We start from the raw sequence: 13,104 nt of genomic DNA on the forward strand, positions 1-13,104 counted from the left end.
ACACACACACACAAATATAAATGGAGGGTTATGTTGGGGGGAAACAGGTTGCAGAGTAGAATGTATCACTGTACTCACAGAAAATAATGGGGGCAGGGGAGGGAAAGAACGGAAAAAAGATGTATTAAATTGAGAGTTGGCTCTAAAGCCTTGGCTACATATGTCTGAATTTTTCACCAAGATCATTTCATAAAGGGCCTCTCTGGTCGCTTACACAAACCAAGAATATATGATCGTTATTTCTCATCTATCAGTGTTACAGGTGAGAGACTATATAAATTGTACAAAACCTGTTAGTATGTGGAAGGAGAAGGACATGCATTCATAGAGTCTCTGTCTGGTATTAGTGGTGCCCTGCTAATTCCAAGCAACAAAGAGCTACTTTTCAAATTCCCTTCCCTAAGAACCTGCTATATATAAGGGGGTTAGCCTCTACTATGTGTAAGTTTCACACTTGGAAAACTCCCATTATGTTATGTTGTATTTATTATGTTCTTAACCATTCCATAAGTACTATTTCACTAATATAGAAAGTACTGTAGTAAAAAGCTATAAGGAATATCAATTCCCTGATATGGATCTGTCCAATACACAGCTTATAGTGTAATAAAGGAAGCAACTGGCTCATCTCAATTCTCTCTTAACTAACAGATAGAAGAAATACTGAGGGGCTGGGAATATGGCCTAGTGGCAAGAATGCTTGCCTCGTATACATGAAGCCCTGGGTTCGATTCTCCAGCACCACATATATAGAAAACGGCCAGAAGAGGCGCTGTGGCTCAAGTGGCAGAGTGCTAGCCTTGAGCAAAAAGAAGCCAGGGACAGTCTCAGGCCCGGAGTCCAAGCCCAGAACTGGCAAAAGAAAAAAAAAAGAAAGAAATATTGAGAAAACTATTAGTTTTCTATTGGCAGCTTAGTTAACGTTTCAAAATATGCCCTCCAGGAATCACTGATCAAAATTTCAACTTTTCCCTTTAAGGGGGAGGGGAGGACTTGCTAGTTACCAAACTCATGTCTATAATCCTCACTACTCGGGAGACTATCTGAGAATAGAAGTTCAAAGCCAGTCCAAAAAGAAAAATCCTCAAAATTCTCATCTCCAATCAACCAGAAAAAGCTGCAAGGGGAGGTATGGCTAATCAAGTGGTAGAATGCCAACTTTGAGCAAAAAAGTTCAAGCCTCCGTGGTCAAAAATCAGCTTATGTGATATAAAAACATTTTGAGCTCTTCATATTGTCCAGATACTGTTTCTTTCTTTTAAAAAAAAATTCTCATAGCCCAATGAATTATAAACTATGACTACTCTAGTTTTACAGACAAGGAAGGTAAGATATGGGATTTAACAATTAATCCAGTAGCTAAGCACTGGTGGCTCACTCCTGTAATTCTAGCTACTCAGCAGGCTAAGATCTAAGGATCACAGTTCAAAGACAGCCTGGACAGGAAAGTCCGTGAGACTCTTATCTCCAATTAACCATCAGAAAACTGGAAGTGGCTCAAAGTGGTAGAGCACTAGCATTGAACAAAAGAGCTCAGGGACAATACACAAGCCCTGAGTTCAAGCTCCACAACCAGCTCCCACCCAATCCTCCCACCAAAAAAAAAAAAAATTAGTCCAAGGCTAAACAGCTAGAGATCACTTTCAGACCTAGACCACTCTAGCACCCAGACTCTTAGCAGTTTTACCATATTAATTCATTTAACTAAAACATTCTTAATATGAGTACTCTATGATGAATAACATAACTGAAGCACTTAATGATTTTCCTTTTAACACTAATTTGGGACAATAAGTGTGGGTTTTATTAGTAAATTTTTATTTCAATTAATATTAACAAAATTATTAGCAAGCTCACAAACGTCAAACTTATAATGGACAGATGATTTTCTGACACTGAAAGTATTAAAATTTAACTTTAGCTGGGTACCAGTGGACTCATGTCTATTTCCCTAGCTATTTAGGAAACAGATATTGGAAGGATTGAGATTTGAGGATATGGTCTAGGCAAAAAGTTGGTGAGCGTTCATCCCAACCAGTAACTAGGCATTATGGTTCTCATCTGCCAGACCAGCTACATGTAAGGCTAAGATTGGGGGCTGGTTTGAGGCCATTCTGGGAAAGTTCATGAGACCTCATCTCATCTCATGATTTGAGATGAATACAGAGGTCATATCAGGGTGGAAAGCATAAACAGAAGGATCATGGCCCAAGCCACTGAGGCAAAAAATAGACCTTATCTCAAAAATAACTAGAGCATCTCCTGGATCACTGAAGTCTCTTTCCATCTAATAGTATGGCTGGGTAATTACTAGGAACCATATCTTTGTTTCTGAAGTAATATTCTATAGTGGTACATGACTTGATACAGAGTCTGGGTTTCTTTGTAATAAATCCCCTTGCCAGATGCAGAGAAGCAGACTTAATACTGGCAAAAGTAAAGCAAAATGAGTGAATAAAATTTTCCTAGTGTGGTAAAACTTACTATAAGAGCATTGTTTTAAGTTGTAAGTATGATATGAGCAGGGAGAGGGGGAGAAGGGGAACAAATGATGGCTTATGTGGGAGGTGTGTATGAATGACTGTATAAAACTAAAGATTCTTGGGCTGGAAATGTGGCGTAGTGCTAGAGAGCTTGCCTAGCATGCATGAAGCCCTGGGTTTGATTCCTAAGCACCACATAAACAGCAAAAGCCAGAAGTGACACTGTGGCTCAAGAGGTAGAGTGCTAGCCTTAGGCAAAAAGAAGTGCTCAGGCCCTGAGTCCAAGTCCCAGGACTGGCAAATATAATAATAATAATATTATTATTATTGATTAAATTGAAGTGCTCTTTTGAACCTTGAGCCACATACATACTTTCCTTGAAAAGTATGCATCTTTCTTAGAAAATTATGCTGGAGATTATGTCATTGAAAAATGAACTGAAACAAACATGAAGAGGCTGGTTTTATGGCATACTGGACTGGAAGCCTGAAGACTTCAGGCTGATTTAAATTCTAACTCTTGTTATAATTTTTTAAAAGACTGAAATTATCAAAATGCATGAGCCAAGACTGAATTTATTATATGATGGTGGTTGAGGCTGTTTATTGTACCATTTCTTTCTTGGGGTTCTCAGGCATGATTTGGAAGTGCACGAACTCTGTAGTATTAACAAATTCAATAAAAAATGTATGTGCATACATACAAACACACACACACACACATGCACACACAAACCAGAGTAAAAATTAACTGAAGGTATGACTCAAGCAGTAAAGTGACTGCCTGCCTAGCAACCACAAAGCACAGAGTTCAAATCTCAGTACTGTTAAAAAAAAAAAAGATTTATCTCTAACTTGATCGTAGAATGCTACATGCCTATTGGTATTCTTAGAAAAGAGAGGACACATATCTATAATGGATAAAAGAAGAAAAGGAGTGTGTGTGTGTGTGTGTGTGTGTGTGTGTGTGTGTGTGTGTGTGTGTGTGTGTGTGTGTGTTTCCTGGGGCTTGAACTCAGGACTGGTCTCTGTCCCTGAGCTTCTTTTGTTCAAAACTAGCACTCTACCACTTGAACCAGTGTTACTTTCAACTTTTTTTTAGTAGTTCACAGTAGACATAATAAGAGTCTCACAGACTTTCCTGCCTGGGCTGGCTCTGAACTTTGATCTTCAGATCTCAGCCTCTTTTGAGTAGCTAGGACAACAGGTATGAGCCACCAGCACCTGGCTGAAAAATATTTTTATTGACATGTTTGGGATTTTGTGGTAATACACAAGGATAGTGACAACTAAATGACATACTAACAAATAATTACACAAATAATTCTACATGAGCTTAAATAGACTACTGCAAAAATACCTTTAATACCACTGAGAGCCACAGCACTACCTATGAAATGAAGAAAGGTTTCAGAGAAAAAGCAGAAAAATTTGGGATGGGTAACTTTCTAAAAGAACTAAGATATGATTTGGGAAATGCATACTTAACTCATTAAGGAATGTACTTGCCCAATAAAAGTTTAGTTTTGATTTATATATTTCTTTAAAGACCATAAACTAGTAAGCTTTTAAAAACAAGTGGATCTCAACATTGATTTGCTTTTTTTTTTTTTTTCTGCCAGTCCTGGGCCTTGGACTCAGGAGCTGGGCACTGTCCCTGGCTTCTTTTTTTGCTCAAGGCTAGCACTCTGCCACTTGAGCCACAACGCCACTTCTGGTCATTTTCTACATATGTGGTGCTGGGGAATCAAACCCAGGGCTTCATGTATACGAGGCAAGCACTCTTGCCACTAGGCCATATTCCCAGCCCCTGGATCTCAAGATTGAAAGTATGGTTTATAATACAATAAAACAGTTGATGTTAGTTGCTCATTTCCTTGATTTCAAGTAGCATTGATCTAACTCAATGTGGAGGAAGGTTACATAAGTGCAAGTTAACATAATTTAATGATTAACTATATTTACTTGTCAACCTCACCTTTTATGTAGCAAATAGTGGCATACATAAATATATATAAAGAAGTGTAGGTCTCTCTATAGGAGAATAACAGCTCCAAATTACTTGAAATTTAATAATTCAAATGAAAATGTATATAATTAAGCTTTTTGTTTTGCTTGTTCCTCTAGTTACTGCTTCCACAATACATCAAGACAATTCTTCGTTTGATTCTGTGCCTTCAGAACCAAAATCAAGATTTGCTATGTTAGATGATGTAAAAATTTTAGCCAATGGCCTGCTTCAATTGGGACATGGTCTTAAAGATTTTGTTCATAAGACTAAGGGCCAAATTAATGACATATTTCAAAAGCTTAACATATTTGATCAGTCTTTTTATGATCTAACACTGCAAACCAATGAAATCAAGAAAGAAGAAAAAGAGCTGAGAAAAACTACATCCAAACTACAAGTCAAAAATGAAGAGGTAAAGAATATGTCACTTGAACTCAACTCAAAACTTGAAGGTCTCCTGGAAGAAAAAATTCTACTTCAACAAAAAGTGAGATATTTGGAGGAGCAATTAACTAATTTAATTCAAAATCAACCTGAAATTCAGGAACACCCAGAAGTAATTTCACTTAAAGTAAGTAAAAACCAGAGGGCTGATCATTGTTTTCAATGTGAACTTTTAGAAATGTATTTCTGAAAGAGTATTTGAAATACTGTTATATTACTGAAGTACTGCATCTTTCTGAAGAAAAGTAACCTCTAAGAAATAAAATCTTCTTATAATTTCAAGTTAACTGTTATTTTCTTAGTATAAAAATTTATGTGAAAACTGTGTGTGGAGTAATAAAATTAGTAACATAAATTATACTATTCCTACTTACTGGAGATAAGTAAAAAGTTTAAAGAGTTTAAATTTTTAAGGATTCTTCCATGTTAAATCACTTTGGCAATAAATTAATTAATAAAAATTAATAAATAAATGGAGTGCAAAACATGCTTTTATTCTACAGAAATATTTTAAATGTATATATACAAGGCAATAAACGGTATCATTTTTTCCAATTAGTTTTTATTTAAATTTTTCCAAACTAATTAATTTTAGAAATGACATCCTTTTAAAATGTAAGAAGAAAAGTATGTATTATTTGAAAGAACATACAAGGGAAAATGATCATTTTTTAATCCACTGCTAGCTTTAAAAATTAGATTGACAGTTATAAATAAATAAAAATCCAACAAAAAAGAAGAGATTTCTAATCAAACAATTCATGTCCAGACTTTTGTAGAACAGCAGGACAACAGCATCAAAGATCTATTGCAGACGGTGGAAGAGCAGTATAAACAACTAAATCAACAGCACAGTCAAATAAAGGAAATAGAAAATCAGGTAAGTCAATAATGTTAATGGTATGAACAATCTTTTCCAGTGGCTTATGAAAAAAACATTGGAGACTAAAAATTATTTTGAAATTTAAACTTTCATGAATAAAATAATTAGAGCAGCATGCCCATTAATGTCGTGGGCTCTATAGCTAATAAACTACTTATGTTTGAATTGTATCTCTAAACTTTCTGTAGGACACTAAGTAAGTTAACTCTGTCTTCATCTCACATGTCCTACAAAGCTATGTACAGAACCTAAATTAAGAATTGTGAGGGGGGAAAAAAGAACTCATAGCTTTCAATGATCCAATTAAGTACCAAATCAGATCATGTCTTTGCTTTCTCTAAATCCCAACAATGGCCACCCACCTCAATCTAATAGATGACTTGGTTCTTCATTATCTCATGAAGAAATCTACTCACATTGACCTGGTCACTGTTGCTCAAACATATCAAACACACTGCCCCCTCAGGGCCTTTGCCCTGTTGTTCCTTCCATCTGGAAAGTTCTTGCTGGTGTCAGCACAGCCCATGTCAGCACAGCCCAGGCTTTTGTTTCCTTTGGCTTTTATTAAATGCAAAACTCTCGGAGAAGGCTTCCCAGGCCATTTAATCAAGTTACTACTCTAGTCCCAACTCACATTTCTACCTCTTCACTCTTTCGTGTTAACATTTATCTTCTCTACTCCACCCCTAAGCTAGAAGGAATGGAGATTTTTTTCCTCCATCATTTTTGTTGCTGTAGTCCCAGAATAGAACTTTGTGTGGCACATAATAGGCACTCTCAACATTATTGTTGGACTAATAATGATAATATCAGAAGGATATAAAGACTTTCTAGGATTCATACCATTAGACAATGAATACATAAAAATATCTCAGGCAAAGCTTTGGGCCTTACTGATTTTGGAGTTTTGCATTTCTAGCGAATGTCTGTTTCATTTTGTCTGCCTTACCCCCAATCTTTATTTTTAACTTTTTAAATAATGTTCTTTGCTCAAGATGTATTGTATTCATAAACTGCTTTGTTAAGTGGTAACTTCCTTTGAACAACTACTTAAAGATAATTTTAAAAGTTAAAATATTATTGATTATATATTTTCAAGAAAAGATAATCTAAACAATCTGCATTGTCTATTCCTCTTAACATCAGAGTAACATTCTGAACTGAAAGACAAGATGCACATACATTGCACCTTGGATATTCTTATTCAGATTTCCCCAATTACATATTTAGTACTATTTCTTAAAAATAGATGCATATTCTCTTATCAGCTCAGAAGGACTGGTACACAAGAACCCATAGAAAATTCTCTTTCATCCAAATCAAGAGCACCAAGAACTACTCCCTCTCTTCAGCTGAATGAAACAAAAAATATAGAACAAGATGGTAAGATAATTTAGGGGGGTTAATTTTTAAGCCATTATCGCCATATTCCCTATTCTCCGGGCATGATTTAAACTAAAAGAAAATTAAGAAGAAGAAAAAAATACAAATACATATCCCCAAATATGTCGACTTTAATTGGTTCCTACTTTCTTAAAGCCCTGTAAGGCATTCTTAAGACAACCAAAGAAATATGAGCATGGACTTGATAGCAAATACAGAATTACTAATTTTCTTAGATTTGAAAATTTATTACAATTATGGAAAAGAAAAATCTCATATTCACAAGAGGTATGTGAAACATCTGAAAGGTGAAAGGTGATGGTGTTTGAAAATTACTTTCAAAAATCACAAACAAAATACGTTTGTGTGGTATATGTATAAAGCAAATATAGCACAACATTATCAACTGTGGAATGTAGATAGAAAGGTTCTGGTATTCTCTTCAATAATTCATTCCAATTTCCTGCTTGTTTGAAAATTTTCAGAAATAAAGTTACAGGAGACAAAAATCTCTATTACCAGCCAAATTTAAGCAAGCATGATATATTCTCAAAACATTTTTTAATATAATTCACACAGGAAAAGCCCTACGCCTTAAGTCTTCTCTATGTATGCTGTCTCTCCACAAATATGTGTTGACTAACCTTAAAGTTTAAAGTGCATTTTCTGCTACTTAATAGTCTTAGTAGTTCTAGTCAAAATTATGTGGTTAAAATTCTCATCTTGGGGCTGGGAATATGGCAAGAGTGCTTGCCTCAAATACATGAAGCCCTGGGTTCAATTCCTCAGCACCACATACATATAGAAAAAAAACGGCCAGAAGTGACACTGTGGTTCAAGTGGTTGAGTGCTAGCCTTGAGCAAAAAGAAGCCAGGGACAGTGCTCAGACCCTGAGTTCAAGGCCCAGGACTGGGGGAAAAAAAAATCTTGTCACTTTCCTTAAAAAAAAAAAAAAAAGTTTGGAAAATTTTTTATATTCATTGTATAATGTCATCTAATAAAAATGGTTTAGCATAAATATTACTGAAAAAATTCATTAGAATTTCATGGAGTATGAGGTTAAAAAAACTCGGGTTCAAAGGTATTTTTATTACTGTCTTATATATTAACATTTTGTTGATTCTAGGCGTTCCTGCTGATTGCTCCACCATTTACAACACAGGTGAACATACAAGTGGCATATATACCATTAAACCCAGAAACTCTCATGATTTTAATGTCTACTGTGTTATTAATTCAGGTAAAACCAGCTTAAGGAGAACAAAGTAGTTTGAGTTATTCACTAGCTACTACAAGACTAGTCTTGTTATTAATTCATGTTACAACAGGAAATATATATAACATGAACATTCATATAGATCTAGAGCTTGCATTTGTCTTATTTATTCAACGGTCACCATTTCCTTTGTAGAATAAATAGTACTGATTACTGTCAATTTGTTTACCAAGAAAATTTTAGTTGCCCTTCACATGTTTGGGATCGCAATAAATAATAACATATTACAAGACACTTAAAATATAGTATCACATGGATACATAACCTTATTAAGAAAGATTTTTAAAAAGTAATATAGTTTGTAATTTTGATCCAAGTACATTATATGCATGGATGTAAATATCACAATGAAATACCATCAATTTAACTTATGTTAATTTAAAGAATTTTGAAAGGCTTACACTTTTTCCATTTATCAATATCAATCTCCTAAAATTATATACTTTCATCATTGTATCCAGGTAATCCATGGACTATGATTCAACACCGAATAGATGGATCACTAAACTTCAATGAAACGTGGGAGAACTATAAATATGGTTTTGGTAGGCTTGATGGTAAGGTGCTTTCATTCAATCATTCATCTAGTTGTTCACTGAAAAGTATTTAGACTAAGAATATAGCAGGCTGGGAATGTGGCTTTGTGGTAGAGTGGCTTGCTTAGCATGCATGAAGTCCTGGGTTCAATTCCTCAGTACCACATAAACAGAAAAGGCCAAAAGTGGCACTGTGGCTCAAATGATAGAGTGCTAGCCTTGAATAAAATAAGCTCAGGGACAGTGCGTAGGCCCTGAGTTCAAGCCCAGGGCTGGAAGAAAATAAAGAAAAAATAATGCAGTGGCTAGGAATGTGGCCTAGTGGTAGAGTGCTTGCCTAGCATACATGAAGTCCTGGGTTTGATTCCTTAGCACCACATAAACAGAAAAAGCCAGAAATGGCGCTGTGGCTCAAGTGGCAGAGTGCTAGCCTTGAGCAAAAAGAAGCCAGGGACAGTGCTCAGGCCCTGAGCTTAAGCCCCAGGACTAGCAAACTAAAAACAAAACAGAATGTAGCAATAAACAAGACCTCCTTTCACAAAATACATTACCAAATAATTATGTATGTTAATAATTACATCTATATTTGCTACAAGTATGTCATATACTTATCTCAATTACAGTTACTAAAGAAAAATTTTATATCGTATCCTTTCATAAATGGGAACACATACACTAATAAGCTGCAAAGATAACCATTTCTGGCACTAGTTGTTAAATTCTCTTCTTAACATTTTACGTACCAATTAACTAAAGTTAGAAAGGGTTAGAGGTATTTATGGCAGTGCTTGTCTATTATGGCCCTAGAATTAAGCCCTAGCAACACAGAAGAAAGTAAGTAATAAATGAAACAAAAGTTAGAAAGTACCAAGAAGTTGTATGAATTTTAAAATTCCAATTACTTAAATACTGTGAATGTATGCTACAAAATATAGATTTAACAAGATTTAATTAATTCAATGCCAATTATCCTATTTTAATCAAGAAACAAATACAAAATAAACAAAATAATATAAAATAAATGCTCACAATCCAAAAAGCATATTATAGAAATCTACATATAAAGTACTAGTACTGACTTAATAAAGTATAAAGATCTATTATTACCTCACTATTTGGGGGGGCGGGGACAGTACTGGGTATCGAATTCAAGGCCTTAAGCTTGATAAGCAGTCATGGTACCATTTAAGCTACTGCATCAGCTCCTTCTTGCATTGCTTATTTTCTTTATTAGGTCTTTGCTTTATGTCCTGGGCAGCCTGAACTGCAACCCTTCCATTTGTGTTTCCTCCAGTTGAGGAGGATGACAGGCTTGTGTCATTGTACCAGCCCTGTGCTGGTCCTGGGGCTTGAACTCAGCCCCTGAGCATTGTCCCTGAATTATTTTTGGGCAAGCACACTATAGAGCTCCACTTTGGACTTGTTCTTGATCGTTTATTGGAGATAAGGGACTTGCCCTTCTTTCCTTTTCAGGATGCTTCAAATTGAGATCCTCAGATCTCATCCTTCTGAGTAGGAATTCAAGTGTGAACCACCAGCACCCAGCATTGATATCCATCTTTTAAATAGCTAGAACTATAGGCTTGAGCCACTATTTCTGGCTTATTTTACAAACTTTTTAACTCCCAGTGCTATTTGACTAAAAATATTTCATATTCAAAGTATTAGTTGTATTTCTAAGTAGAAGGTATATTCAGCAATATCTTACATTTCCAACTCTTCTTTTGAGAGTGTAACTCTCAAATAAAAGACTGCCAGTCAAAGAATGCTCATTTATTTCTAATGAGAAAGTAAGTCATGTGTACTTATCCTTAACTGAGGTTCCTACTAACTCAACAGCAATAAAATACTGACTTTTTGCCATTAAAAACTTTAATAAGGATGATCTATTAATACATGTTTTGTTTTTAATTTCAAATAAATATAATTTTCAAAATTATAGAAAAGGGCTGGGAATATGAAGCACTGGGTTTGATTCCTCAGCACCACATATATAGAAAAGGCCAGAAGTGGCGCTGTGGCTCAAGTGGCAGAGTGCTAGCCTTGAGCAAAAAGAAGCCAGGGACAGTGCTCAGACCCTGAGTCCAAGCCCCAGGACTGGCAAAAAACAAACAAAATTATAGAAAAACTACCAGAAGGCCAACATTCAAATCTAAATTTTACAAAACATATTGCCTTTTTTTCTATGAAGAAGCATATCATGAGGGAACAGAAGACACTGTACGAAAGGAAATGTACTCATTACCTGACTCATGTAATTGTAATCCCTCTGTATCACCTTCATAATAACAATAAAGTAAAATAATTATTTAAGGAAGGAAGGAAGGAAGGAAGGAGGGAGGGAAGGAGGGAAGGAAGGAAGGAAGGAAGGAAGGAAGGAAGGAAGGAAGGAAGGAAGGAAGGAAGGAAGGAAGGAAGGAAGGAAGGAAGGAAGGAAAGAAGGAAGGAAGGATATTTATCAAATTATGACCATTACCCAAGTCTAAGAATACTTAACAAGCTGAGTTAAGTATTAAATAGGTGATAATAAAACTGGTATACTCATAAGAGCTTATAATTGAAAATTATTCTATAAATGACCAAATCTAAAAATATCTGTAACAGTGTAAGGTATCCTCTGTGAAACAACTCATACATTTCAGACTCAAGGCAAATCTACTCTTTGTTTCATTGCTTGTGTACAAAAGCTATTTTCAATCAATTTTTTTTTGGGGGGGGGTCTGTTGTGGGGTTTGAACTCTGGGCCTGGGCACTGTCCCTGAGCTCTTCAACTCAAGGTTGGCACTCTACCACTTTGAGCCACAGCACCACTTCCAGTTTTCTGGTGGTTAATTGGAGATAAGAGTCTCATGGACTTTCCTGCCTGGGCTGGCTTTGAACCATGATCCTCATATCTCAGGATCCTGAGTAGCTAGGATTACAAGCATGAGCCACTGGTGCCAGCTAGAATTATTTTTAAAGTACTAAAATAAGCATGGACTCAAGATCAAAACAACTCATTTACTCATACCAATTCAAAATATTAAAGCAGAGTCCAATCTGTATTTAACAAGATACAAACTTTTAAAACTTTTCTTTTCAGGAGAGTTTTGGTTGGGCCTTGAGAAGATATATTCCATAGTGAAACAATCTAATTATATTTTACGAATTGAGCTAGAAGACTGGAAGAACAACATGTATTATGTGGAATATTCTTTTCACTTGGGAAATCATGAAACCAACTACAAGTTGCATCTAGTTGAGATTGCCAGCAATGTCCCCAAGGCATTACCAGAACACAAAGATTTGATGTTTTCTACATGGGATCACAAAGCAAAAGGATATCTCAACTGTCCAGAAAGTTATTCAGGTATCTTTGTCTAGTATTAACACTTTCTTATCTTCTAATCACCTCCCTGGGTTTTAGTTATTACCCATGTCAACACTTCAAAATCATAATCTTAAGTATTTTCTCCAGAGGAAAAGAATTTCTTAACCATCATTTACACAGTAAAAATTCCTGTTAAACTAGGCATTTTACCTATGATCTTCCTCAGATATTGGACTTTTGGTGATAAACATAAGAATTATACTTATGAGAAGTGATACATATGTACCTACAACACTACAATGACTATACAAAATGAAGATATATTTGTGGACAAATATAACAACTATATCCATTATACTGTATTATGTGTCCTTAGGAGGCTGGTGGTGGCATGATGTATGTGAAGAAAATCACTTAAATGGCAAATATAACAAACCAAGAGCAAAATCGAAGCCAGAGAAGAAAAGAGGAATATGTTGGAGTACTCAAAATGGAAGTTTATACTCTATCAAATCAACCAAAATGTTGATCCAACCAACAGATTTATTAGAAAGCTTTGAATGAACAGAGGCAAATTTAAAAGCCATTAAATTAAACACTAAACTCATACCAAATTACTATGGCTTCATAATCTGGTATTAAATCCTTAACTGAAGACTTGAGAAATAATTTTTTAAATTAATTTTAAAGTCACTATCAGGGCTGGGAATGTGTCTTAGTGGTAGAGTGCTTGCCTAGCATGCATTATGCCCTGGGTTTGATTCCTTAGTACCACAT

At 35.3% G+C, this 13,104-nt stretch overlaps 2 protein-coding genes across 6 annotated transcripts in view; one reads left to right on the forward strand and one right to left on the reverse strand.

Moving 5' to 3' along the window:
- Dock7 (dedicator of cytokinesis 7) overlaps positions 1–13,104 on the reverse strand; it is a 181,058-nt gene that overhangs the window by 94,530 nt on the left and 73,424 nt on the right. The gene's annotated exons all lie outside the window — the stretch shown is intronic.
- Angptl3 (angiopoietin like 3) lies at positions 4,324–12,982 on the forward strand. Its single transcript, XM_048351458.1, has 7 exons — positions 4,324–5,065; positions 5,708–5,818; positions 7,090–7,204; positions 8,332–8,445; positions 8,943–9,038; positions 12,100–12,366; positions 12,704–12,982. Exons 1-7 carry the CDS (start codon positions 4,565–4,567, stop codon positions 12,889–12,891), a joined length of 1,392 nt encoding a protein of 463 aa, XP_048207415.1. The 5' UTR covers positions 4,324–4,564; the 3' UTR covers positions 12,892–12,982.

The sequence above is a fragment of the Perognathus longimembris genome, chromosome 7, assembly GCF_023159225.1.
Source record: "Perognathus longimembris pacificus isolate PPM17 chromosome 7, ASM2315922v1, whole genome shotgun sequence".
NCBI classification, from domain to species: domain Eukaryota; kingdom Metazoa; phylum Chordata; class Mammalia; order Rodentia; family Heteromyidae; genus Perognathus; species Perognathus longimembris.

Bases quoted from the DNA above. Each gene is read 5' to 3' on its own strand.
- Angptl3 (XM_048351458.1), top strand. From the start codon at position 4,565: ATGAAAATGTATATAATTAAGCTTTTTGTTTTGCTTGTTCCTCTAGTT. The intron at 5,066-5,707 runs GTAAGTAAAAAC...ATTCATGTCCAG, and splicing joins CAGAAGTAATTTCACTTAAA to ACTTTTGTAGAACAGCAGGA. The intron at 7,205-8,331 runs GTAAGATAATTT...TGTTGATTCTAG, and splicing joins AAAAAATATAGAACAAGATG to GCGTTCCTGCTGATTGCTCC.